Source organism: Pangasianodon hypophthalmus, chromosome 22 (genome assembly GCF_027358585.1).
Source record: "Pangasianodon hypophthalmus isolate fPanHyp1 chromosome 22, fPanHyp1.pri, whole genome shotgun sequence".
In the NCBI taxonomy this organism is placed as follows: domain Eukaryota; kingdom Metazoa; phylum Chordata; class Actinopteri; order Siluriformes; family Pangasiidae; genus Pangasianodon; species Pangasianodon hypophthalmus.
Window position 1 is genome coordinate 5836671 of NC_069731.1, and position 12759 is coordinate 5849429.

At 38.1% G+C, this 12759-nt stretch overlaps 1 protein-coding gene across 4 annotated transcripts in view; it reads right to left on the bottom strand.

The window, feature by feature from the left end:
- Window positions 1-12759, bottom strand: part of oxr1a (oxidation resistance 1a) — a 177440-nt gene that overhangs the window by 24637 nt on the left and 140044 nt on the right. For all 4 annotated transcript variants that reach the window (XM_026924549.3, XM_026924547.3, XM_053228056.1 and 1 more), the window contains 2 exons: window positions 7107-7214; window positions 6007-6114 (listed from right to left, as the gene is read on the bottom strand). In XM_026924549.3, the coding sequence (XP_026780350.3) occupies window positions 6007-6114; window positions 7107-7214 (216 nt within the window). The remainder of the gene's footprint in view (window positions 1-6006; window positions 6115-7106; window positions 7215-12759) is intronic.

The window sequence follows — 12759 nt, forward strand, 5'->3', positions numbered from 1 at the left end:
CAACATATTGCTGGCTGGCTGTCTCACCACCTCTTTAATAAAAAGTCCTGCTTACAACGTGCAGAGCTCTGAATGGTTTAAGACAAGTCTATCTTGCTGATCTCCTGAAGCAGCACAGACAATCTTGAGCAATTCACTCAGCTGAGACAGGCCTACTGTTAGTATAGAGGATCAGTCACAGTTCAGCTGGTGTAAGATACTTTCCTCAGATCGCTCATGAACTCTGAAAAAGTGTTCCAGAGAACATTACAGCATAATATGTTTTTTTAATCCATATTAAAAACAAACTTGTTTAAGCCTATTTTTAGTTCTTAGATTTTCTGTGACAGTGTTAAGAACAATAATTTGTGATTCATATTTATTCAAAAATATAGTTTTCACTTACAGGGCAAGCGGATGACACCTGATGTCACACACTACACACTTATGTCATATTTTAGACAACTGTTGTTGTGCTAATATCATATATTAATGCCAATAGTAGGTTGTAACAGTATCTGAGGCATTAATATATGCTATTATAGTGGATATGTCTTAAGATTTCAGTTTAATATTTGCATATTGGCTTAAAAAAAAAACGAACAAAAAACATAATATACTCCTTTATTAAGCCATTCTGGACAGCATAATTCCACATTTCTGCAGGAACTGATCAGCCCCCCAAAAGCTTTCCCAATACAGACGAGGACATTCTCCCCTCCCTCTGACCCCAAATCTTCTGCATCATGCCACGCTAAGACAGACCAGACCACCCCACAGCCTGAAAAAAGCAACTGAAGAGTCAAAACATGTCTTCCGAGTACAAAATTTTGCATACCAACTACCTCCTGGGACCCAAATCGGTGCAACACCCTCCGCCCCCTTCTTTAGTGCTGGGAGCTGAGCACAGGAAGGGGGCGTGAGTCTAGCACATTACGGAAGGAGCTGGAAATAGTTGGGTGTATTTACAGATCTAATGCTAGCCTACTGTTTAAAGAGCTGTCCCTTTGTATCTCTACACAGATATTCACCTCCATTCATGAGTGAGAAGAAAATGCATTAAAAGCCAATTACATGTGGATCAAACTAGAACAATTATATTAAAAATAACTGTCAGTTCTGCTAAAACACTGCCATTGTGTTGAGCAACAGTGCTTTATTTGCAGCATGTGTATGTGTGACGGTTCCAGGCTTGGGATCTTGTATGATCCTATGATTCTTTAACTCTTTATCCAGACAGTGACCACTAAAGGAACTTCTTTAAACAAATTTTAATCAAATGAAATTGAATAAAATTAAGTTGCTTACGTTATGTGGATCCACTGAAAAGTCACATGGCTATCTGCTCACACTATAAGCAAGCGGAGTGCTAATTTACACACAGTTACATTACACATCCTACAACATTTCAAACAAAACTTTAACTTGTACTGTAATTAACTATAAATGTAACTTCCAGTATTCTCATCAAAGGAAAAGTGGAATAATGAAAAGCTCCTTTAGTTTGCAGGAACTGAAATTTGCATGTAAACTCAAAGAAGCTTACAGACATCTGGAATAAAGATTACATCACTGCTGCTACCGTAATGTCATTTACCTTTTAACACCATTAAAAATAACCCTCATACATTTACTCATGACAGGCTGCAGTGCTTTCCACTAATCAACGCAAGAAAATTACAAAAAATGATGGATGAAATGTCCTAATGCATATGGACAGTTCAATACACCAAAGGTAAACTGATAAACTGCCGTGGAAGCAGGAGTCCAAACAACATCAAACAACATTTTGTCACCAGTACAAAGCTGTCAAAAACAGAAAAATATTAACCCTATCGTCAGGAAATTGCAAGTTCAATTCAGAGCCAAGGAAGCAAAACTCTCTCTCCCCTGTCAACAGCAACACTAGCCATATATGGACGTCTGTGAGCTCATGAATGCAAAAGCTGGTGGATAGCGCTTTTCTCCGAGTGTGTTACGCTGTCCTGTGACACACCATGAGCAGCAGTTTCGAAAGAACGTAGCTGGCTGCCTTCACGTGTCTTGGAGGAGGCACATGTAAGCCTTCACCCTCCCCGGCTGGTTGCTGTCGTATGACTGGGGTGAATGTCAGGAAATTGGCAGGTGACTAAATTAGGAAGAAAACTGGGGGAAAATATATTACAGGCCCAAAAGAGCTGTACTTTAGATTCTTAGAATAATAAAAGTATAAAATAAGCCAATTGTACATGACCTGTGTAACTATAAAACATTAACTCTCCCAGTGGAAAGCTCAATGTTCTGAGCATAGTTCTGATACATGTTTCCTCTCTGAATAAGTTATGCAACTGAAAATAAGGCCAAAATTGCATTTGTCAATATTAAGTTTCTACTGAGGTTTGAGTTGTGGTTAAGAAAATTTCCAGTGTCATAAAAGTCTTATAAGACAAAAGAATCCCAAAAGTATTAAAAGTTATAGTTTCCCTGAATGGTTTTTTCTTCAAAGTCCTAAAATAGCTGTGTATTATTGTATTGTCAAGTAAGCAAATTCTGTGGGAAAACCACACACCTGGCAACCCTGACTAGAAAGCTCTGAGTAGCACTCATGATTATAACTGACACCTGTTTGTACAGTGCAGACAGTATGTGCAAAACCAGTTTTGTACATAATATGCAAAGTTTTTCATGCAGAAAGTGAGTTAATTATGCCTAAAAACAGCACCAAATAGCTTAGTACATATGGCCATCAGTGTGTTCTTATACCGCCTAGCAAACTGTACATACACACACATTGCAGCAGAAAAAAAACTTTTGAGTGCATGTGGGTGGCTGTTCAAAAATTCAAATATAATCTGAAAAATTCCTATCCTCGTGATCTAATGACAAAAGTCAGTAAGGTTGTGTTCAGACATTTATTTATTCCTCAAATCCAACATTTTTCACCTTGCAAATTATGTGTGATTAAATCTAATTTTTGTATTTAGAATAACTGGCATTTACTTGGATATCCACATTGATTGTTGCAGGCATGTGTACACTTAGTAGGACGGGGCGGGTAAATAATATTTATCAATCATGAACATGGAGATTTTGCTGTGGATTAGAGACTTTAAAAAAAAAAAAAAAAAAAGGCATAAAAATTGCCTTGATCGTGAAAGGCAATATTTTATTTCAGGGTGTGTTTTTATAGCATGACTATGATTCATGACTGCAAATAAAATGTAACTGAGATTTTCAACGCGTTGAACAACAGCATGTTTTCTAACCTATGATAATAGTTTTCGTGTTCATAAATCTATTAATGTAGAGCTAATAATATAAGAGTATAACTTTGAGCTCCACCTGGTGGACACAGGTGGGTCCTGTACGCCCCGTAAACTGTCAAACAAAATGTTAAATATCAGATTAGTCCTGCTTTGCGATGCAGTGCTGTGTTTGACTTCTGACCGCCCTTGATAACTGAGTGAGAGTTTAACCTAGTGAAAGCACAAGACTCTAGGCCACGTGCCAAAGCTGCAACACAACGAATGGGTGTTAGCCAACACCAGACACGCACTGGTAATTAACACTGACCTTCCTCTTCTCTCACCTTCACCCTTGCTTCACTGTCTTGTGTCGAATGTTGCCTCGTCTTCTGGCTTGCTATCTCTGCCACACACATATGCATGCATGCCTATCTCACATATGCACGCATCTCCTTCCCCTCTCCCTGCCTGCCTCTTTCTCTCTCATACTGTCATGCATGTCTTCTTTCTCTCTCTCCCTACATCTCTCCACACCGGCAGGCTAAATTTAGCACAAGGCAGGAAGTGTGAGGTTGTGCCACAGGAAGAGGTGCGCTTGATTTGCTAACCGGATCATAGAGGGAAAAAAACAAAAAAGCTCCTGAAGGAGAATTATGTAAAGCGTGAGCAGTTATGTCAGTTACATCAGCGCTGTTAGATTATATGTCCGTGGAAACACAAACACAAACTTCCGGAATCTGAAACTTGATCAGTTGTCCCACAGATCTATTCTGTATTAAATAATATATTTTGGAGACAAAAGATGGCAACATTGCTAAGAAGTATATTCTACCACAAGAATTGAAGCCTATATCAGTGTGACCACTATTTAATAATAAGCAGCACCTCCATTTTTCTTTTTTTTTTTTACCGACAAAAGAGGCCGCATGGTCCCGCATCCTTTCCGTTTCAGTAAATTGTCTTTTTTTCTGGACGAATTTTATTCATATTTGACAGTTCCTTAGCTACATCACTCCAGTTCATAATTGGTCTCAACTAGATATTTTTTTAAATTTCACAAATGCAGTTATTATTTTTGATTGTATCTTACAGAAACAAACCAGTAGCCTAATTATAAACCACTGCAACTTTCATATCTGACTGCTCACTCCCACAAGTAAAACATCCCTCTCACGCAACTTTTTGGTGTGTTTCACAGAATCCCAGTCCTGATGTACACCTCTAGACTCAACCAGATGCCTTGTGAACTTTCAGGCAAACTTTCTAAAAACAAAAAAACAAGGAAAAACAAGAATATAGTGTGTCTCCTATTCATATCTGTATTTGTTACTGTTTAGAATACATGATCTCTTAAGTCTGAATAATGTATCTGTATTCGGTATCCAGAACCTAATATAATAAAGAACGGAGCTGCTGTCCCATTCTAGTCTCCTTAAATGGTCCAAGGTCAGCGTGTGCTGAGTAAGGTTACTGATAAATTCAACAGGAGTCTGATAATATGTTTCGTCACTTTTGTCAACATGTGTCAGAAGGACACTGTAGTATGCAAACATGCGACTAACGCATGCAAAGCGACTAAACCCAGCTCCTTGTCCTCTGCCATTTCATTGCCATATCTCCTGGTTGAATTTAGTGCTAACAACAGACAGAGCATTACGGCCCCACTCTTACAAACTAAACCTTGTGGCAGCAATTCACCGCAGTGTTTCATTACATATAAGCACACTGATAATAAACGCTCCCAAGTACTATATAAGTGTCTGGACTCTGCAAGTCGACAATAATACCTTTTTTAATTAAAAGATCTTTAAAGGCTGGGGGGAAATTAGATGCATATCAGCTGCAGTAATACACATAAATGTTCTTTAGTCACAGCTACTGGCATTGAGAACAAGTCTGTTCTCTAATAACCTAAAAATATGTTGTGTCAATGTAGAAAGAGAAAGCGCATCAACGTGCCTTGGGCGCCCATGACCCTGTCGCTGGTTCACCGGTTATCCTTCATTGGACCACTTTTGGTAGGTACTAACCACTGAATACTGGGAACACCCCACAAGACCTGCCATTCTAGCCATCACAATTTGGCCCTTGCCAAAGTCGCTCAGATCCTTACGCTTGCCCATTTTTCCTGCTTCCAACACATCAACTCGAGAACTAACTGTTCACTTGCTGCATAATATATCCCACCCCTTGACAGGTGCCATTGTAATGCGATAATCATTGTTATTCACTTCACCTGCAGGTGGTTTTAATGTTATGGGTGATCAGTGTATCTCTCTAATGTATCTTTTTCCAACTCAGGAAATAGACTGGTGAAATGTATGTAGCTTTGTGGGAAAAACAAACCAAGAGCTAGACACACAATGTGTTATCTGCAAACCAAGAATAGTTCACACTTAGTAACCTTGGCAGCATAAGAGAAAGCTATTTTGCACACGTGGCATTCTGCAGCTCTAAATCATTGGGGAGGAAACAAAGCACAATGCTAACTCACCGCATTGACGGGGAATGCAAGTGCTTCATATTGTCTGCTCATGTTTCCCTCGACTGAGGCATGCATATTCACCACGATTGAATTAAACAATAATGAGAGGCTAAAATGGAGATCCGAAGGCGCCTCAGTGGAAAAGCACAGCTGAAACAAAATCGCATGTATGAATAAGCCTTACATTACATGGGAGTATTTGGGCTTGATTGTGTGCATGTGATTGATACACAATGTGTTTATCTCCTCTTTAATAGTGCTGGAATAATAGGTCCCTGAAGACTGTTTTGGAAGAAGATGGAGTATCACGTACGTCACCTTTTCTAGTTCAGCCTCGGAGGAAGTGGGAGACAGGGGGCTGATGGGGCTGAGGGATGGGGAGCTGCCCGCACTTGACACATACTCGGGATCAGGAACATATAGAACCTGCACAAAAACACATCACCAACACAACACAACTTTACACTACACACACCACAGGTTTTGTGAACAGGGAGGCAACATCAGCATACTGTTGATTATGCATATACAAGCAGTTACATACTTAAAGTACACATTTTGATGTGACCAGAGTAGGGATGCATCGATATAAATCCTAGTACTGGTCAGATACCGTACTCATTTACAAAATTCTCTGATACCAACATCATGGCCACTATGTAAACAGTAAATAAAATGTTCCTTGATGTCTCAAAGTCAGTTAATCATTTCGGTATTGGTATCACTACAGAGAACCAAAAAACATACTTGTATTCAGTCTGAGAAAATGGTATCGATGCATCCCTAGACCAGAGGTATAATTCTCAATCAATTAAAAAAAAAAAAAAAAAAAGGAATATAAGAAAGGGGCATGATGAAAGCAATATCTTGATCTATGTGTCTCAAAGTGTGATCTGTAAATTTATTATAATTACAAGATTAGATAGTGAGCAAGTGTAAGAGCTGTTAATGATAACCAAATCTAAGTAAATTTAGCATAAAGATGTCTAAATCTACAAGAATTTCACTGGGAAAATGTAGTGAGAGAAAATGTTACTGATTTCTAACAAATGTGGTCCACAGTAGTTTCCACAATCCAATAAAAATTTGCAACTCAGCAAGACGTAAAAGTTATATTTAGAAAAATAAGATGATATTTATAATATTTATTCGTGCATTTCTGCATAGCCTCTCTGTTTGCACTCAGTGACTACGAGTAATGGCCTTGCTGTAAAAAGCAGATGGCTGAAACATAGAGAAATGTGGACAATACAATTGCCTAGAAACAGGCTGCGACTTGTCAGAGATCTCAGTGAGAAGAAGTGGTTATATTGAGTGTAGGAAAGTAGGATAAGAATAAAAGTGAAGGTGTAAGAAGAGGAAAAGAGAGTGCTGTAGGGTGAGGTGTAGATGGCGGAGATGAAAGGAAAGGAGCACACCTGTCCGGGGACGACGGCTCTGGAGAATAGCTTGTTGAGCTGAACCAGCTCGTTGGGGGTGGTATCAAACTTCAGCGCTATGCTGTTCAGAGTGTCCCGTGATTCCACCTGGACCAGACACAACACAAACAAAAAACAGGCCAAGCGTGAATAAACAAACAAACAAAAGCAAACAAATGAAAAAAGATGAAGCGAGGGAGTCTTGGTAAGGCTAAAGACAAAGGGAACATCAAGTGTTGAATTCAGCTCATGTTCCCTCAGATGAACATTATCAACATACCAGCGCAATTCAAAGATTCAAAACAATGAGTCATGAAAGTTTGACAGCTTTTCAATACTCCATACCGGTTCATTCATCTTGGATGGGTGAGACACTCACAGTGGCTTGAAAACAATGAAAACAAGTTTTACCCCTTCAGCTTGTGGAAAGGACTGCGATTTTGCACCGGTAACAACCAGACACAACAAAAACAGTTTGAAAACATGTTAGAAATTCACTGCAAAACAGCCACCAAGCATTGTGACTTGACTCTAGTCAAGTGGTTTTATTGTCATTTCAACCATATACAGCTAGTTTGTACACAGTGAAACGAAACAACCTTCCTCCAGGACCAAGATGCTACATAAAACAAACACAGAACTACAGGAGACTACACACATTTACATAAAGTGCACAGTGCAAACATGTGCAGACAGCACAAGACAGTACAAAACTACCAAAACAAGACAATGGGCACAGTAAGTTACAGTGCAGCGCTGACTAGCACACAGACTCGGCAGGTTAGGTGGCTAAAAATTTTATGAAGAGCTTAAATCAGACGTGTGTTAAATAGTTTTTCCTGTGTAGTGACTAATGAAGCTCGCTATGCCAATCATTTCTTGATTTTTACGCAGCTCAATTTTGACAACTCACTACTTAATGGCACTATGTTTAGCTTGATAACGGTGCAGGTTGAGGTCGTAGAGTATTGCGCTATAAATATAACCACTCTAATTGTTTTGCACATGATTTAAGGGAGAACTTGTGACTTTAAAGCTGAGACAACAGCAACATGAACCACCCCAGTCCCAACTGCCCAGCACAAAAGTATTGTTTTGGTATGGAGAATCACATTATTACACCTCTATTTGTACTGAAGCCAACATTTGGGTATCATGACAACCCCAGACTGCAATGAATAATCATTATCCACAACAAAGTGACACACACATACATATATATATATATATATATATATATATATATATATATATATATATATATATATATATATATATATATATAGGCTACTTCATCCAGTCAAACAGATTACACTTAAAATGGGATGAACATCGTCTTCCAGTTGAAAATGAAGAGAGAATGGGGAACTGCAGGTTCCCTCTTGGAAAGAAAACTTGATACATTTTATATACATTTATATATAAATTTATAGAATTTGAGTCTATTAGCATGATTTGATAAAATTACAATTTGAAATACTTTCAAGCAAGTAGACCCTAAATCATAAAAAATGACCCTAAACCAATCCAAGTAAATATGGGAATATGCAAGTATTATGCTGTACAACATAGAAAAAAAAATACAGAACTGTCAGGTGCCACAAACAAGAAAACAAATATCTGTAGTACTAGTAGTGGTTAACCTTGAAAAGGGAAGTGGCCTGAACAGACACAGGGACTTGAGTTAGAGGTAGCATCTGAATTGCACACTGACTGATTAAATGAATGAATGAATAAATGAATAAATTACGACAGCCAACCAATTGGTACAGCCAAATAAATGAAACCTTTTTACAACCTTATGTGTAGGGCTTTGTCTGTCACTTTCATGACTGCTGTTTGCAAGAACTTACTGTAACACTGACTGCATGCTACTTGTGGTGGTAATAAGTTACCACACTGGTTAAAAAAAAAAGGCACAGATCTGTTTCGGAAGCAAAGTGTTCCTCAAATTGTTAGAAACTATATCCAGAACGTGACTATGCAGACAAGGATTCTGTTTATTCTGTGTATGATAGATAAGACGAATGCATTATTAGGATGCTAACATTACCACAATGACTGAACTGTTGGTTAATGCCATTCACTTTCTGTTTCAAACAGACTGGTCACTATATCTTTGACTTCACTGAAATGCTCATGCTTCAAATAAGCCTTCACTGCAACTTTCTGCTACAAAACTTTCAGCATGAAGTGGATTAAAGTGCAGTTTAAGCACAGCTAAAGGTTTGAGTGTTAACCAGAGTTCACAACTAAAGATTAGACACTTGATATGAACTTGCATAAAGTGACTTATGAACATCTCTGTGAAAGGCTCAAGAAAGTGTTTATGAGAATTGCCAGCTTTCTTCTAAGAAACAGAAATAGGCAGCATTTATATACTTCAATTCTCCATCTGTTCTTCAGTACATGCACATGTTCATATCATTACTGTGCAGCTCAGCTGCTTCTTAAGAGACACGTGCCTGTTTTGTTTTTTTATTCATTTTTATGATGTACTATTTTTACCATGCTAGGTGAAATGAAGGGAAAGCCGGTGTTGCACATTAATGCCTCACTGAAAATGAAGATCCTTAAATTTCTTCAAGTAAACCCGTTTTCCATCATGCCATCAAATAACAACCAAAATGGATCCTAGATAGGGACTCGAGTGCTAAGACAAAGCTTGTAAGTCTAGGCTACAAACAAATCGTTGTAACACACAAATTTTTTTTGTCATATTGTCATACCACTGTTGAACAAATAAAAGTATAGAATTCCCCTTTAAGGATAAGAGTGTTGTGTGTTCCCAACGGAGCTAATCAATAACCAACACAGCCCATTTATCATCAGTCATATTGGCAGCGCTACCAGTCACTCTACTACTGTTGTTTGCCTCTGACATGCTTATTGACCCGGTTTACTGTACTGCATTGCATCTTTACCAGTCCCCTGGATGACATCAATACACTGACATCAAAACCACAATCACCTCTGACTTGCTGAAGGGCATTCAGAGGAAACCAATCAGAAACCTATTTGGGTAGGACCTCCAAGCTTTTAAAAGAAAGACAATTCGATCCATTCTGTTAAATATAGCAAAGTCGGAGGTGATTTGACCTTTAAAATCATGCCGCTGTGGGAAATGACAACAAACACAATGCTGCATGTTATTCTAAAACATTAACATAAAAGGCGACTGTTCATTCTGAGCATATGTCGACCTGGTATTACGATACAACTCTATTACCTGCTTCCACTACAAAATAAACCAAGTAAAATGAAGTGAACATTGTAAAAACCAATATGAGAACACAGGCAATGAGAAGACAGAACAATGGTGCTCATCATGTGCCTGGGATACCCATGCAAATTAGGTATGACACGGCATGACAAATCCAACAACTGGTTTGGGTGATTCCTTGGACCAATCCTGAGAAGCGTGAGGTCTGATGTTTCTTCAGTTCCCCACTCACAACTTTAACTCCTACCTTTAGTTCCTGTCACTTATAAACTCTCATGAAATGTGTAGAGACATTATGAAGAAAAATAATGCTTGGAAGGAAGTAGCAGAGCCTGCTAGTGCCTTCGGTGAGTGAATGTACCTAGCACATTTAGCATGCTTTGTTAATCTGCCAATAAAGCTACTACGAAGCCTAGCATGTAAAATGTAAATCAAGCTTTACAATTTAAACAAAAGTGGTGTGTATAAATCGTACAGTGTTCTGCAGGCTATAAATTTTTATTTCTACATTGTATCAAAAAAAAAAAAAAAAAAAAAAGGTGAACAATACACAACCACAATAATTGCAACAGTACAAGTCGCTACACACCCTCAAGAGACAAACTGCAAGTGACGTGAGGTTTTTCTTGCTAGCGTGACTGTAGGGTTAGACATGTATAAAACACATTCTAATGTATGTCTTAACATGGATACACAGCAAAGACGCTTCAGACCAGGGCTGTGAAGATTTACTGACAAACTTAATGTACAAAAAATAGGCAATGCACTACAGACATGCACTGGACAACGGGATTTCTCTCATGACTTGAGAGATTTGCTGTGGCTATAGGATATGCAATGGCTAAATAAGTGAAACCTGGAGGAAATTTGGGTAAAATTTGTGAATATGGGCTACTTTTCAGTACCACAGAGGCTCATGATATTCCTGCTTCTCCTCTCATTTCCTTCTAGACTCACATGCTAGCCAGTCATGTTCATCCATTAGGTCAAGTATAATTTAATATGTAATTTAGCACTTAGCACTAATTTAGCTGTTAAGCTGTCCTTAAAAATGCTCTTCAAGTAAAAAAGAAGGAATTAATTTTAATTTGCCTCATTAAAGGATTGATGTGTTACTTAGTGCTTATTTACATTTTGATTACTTTGGTATTTATTTTTTATTTTCAGGAACACACTTCAATTTTCTTTTTTTTAGCTCATGATGCTCTGATGTTGCTTCTCAAGAAAAAAATGGCTTCAAATTTTTTGAAACCACGTTTGAACCATTAAGGTTTTCTTCATCCATTTTATTTATTATTGTCATTGAAAGGGAATATTAATGTTGAAATCTTAGTTGAGAAATTAGCTAAATTTGGCTGTTTTTGCTTATATTGACTCTCACAGATTCTAAGCATTACTGTTAAAAATTTCCATTGCCTTCCTCATCTAAGCTTTCAAACAGTTTGATGGAGTGTTTTGTTTTTCATCTCTTTATGACTGAACAAGAGTTTCTGAGAAAAAAAATAAAATAAATAAAATAAAATATAATTTGGCACCTCTCGCCAGATAGTAGTCGATATTCCTAACGCCTCTGCACTGGCGGCTTTCTTTCATCCTCTCAGCCTGGCACCAAACATTGATTCCCTCTGAGTGCCTTTTGCAAGCGCCTCTACCATGGCCTATGTATTTTTAGCTTCTTGCCACTTTCCGTGCGAATAAATACCAAACCCACCTCGCTACTCCCCCAGCGGCCACTAATGTCTCTTTCTTGTTAGACAATGAAGTTATGATATTGCAGTTGCTGGAATGGGAACACCATTGGTGATGTCAGAAATAAGCAATGTGAAGATGGTGTAAGCACATGCTGTAACTCCTTGGTTCATTGACTGTTTGTGTACCAAATTAACCAATAATGCGTAGCTCGTTGTGGAAATATATATAATTCCATAGTCGAGAAGACACTCAGCACTTAGCGCTCACAATAAATACGTCAGTAGAGCAGAAAAAAAGGATATTATAAAATCACTGACCTCAGCAGCAGGAGCACTGATCAACTCGCAGTTCACTGATGTACAAGAAAATTGCTCATGTTTTTTTAATGCTGGTATTACTTTAGGGAAAAAAGTGATAGATAGCATGGTTGATATCCGCTTTGGAAGAGAAGGGATGCTGCTGATTATTGACTCAGTTTGCTCAATAATCATATTAGGATGTAATTCTGAATGCTATGCTACTACATGCCTTTTGCAGGAATGGGTTAGTACACTCGAGCACTTGCAGGAGACCGCAACTATCAATACATTACTGTGCAAAAGAATGTTTATTTTTCCTTTATTTATTAAAGGTAGAATCACCAACAAAATGTAAATTGATCTCAAATGCAGGGGTCACACTTATATAAAATATTCTGATTGGTTACAGACTAATCCAATTGGCTGCAGTGGCATTATG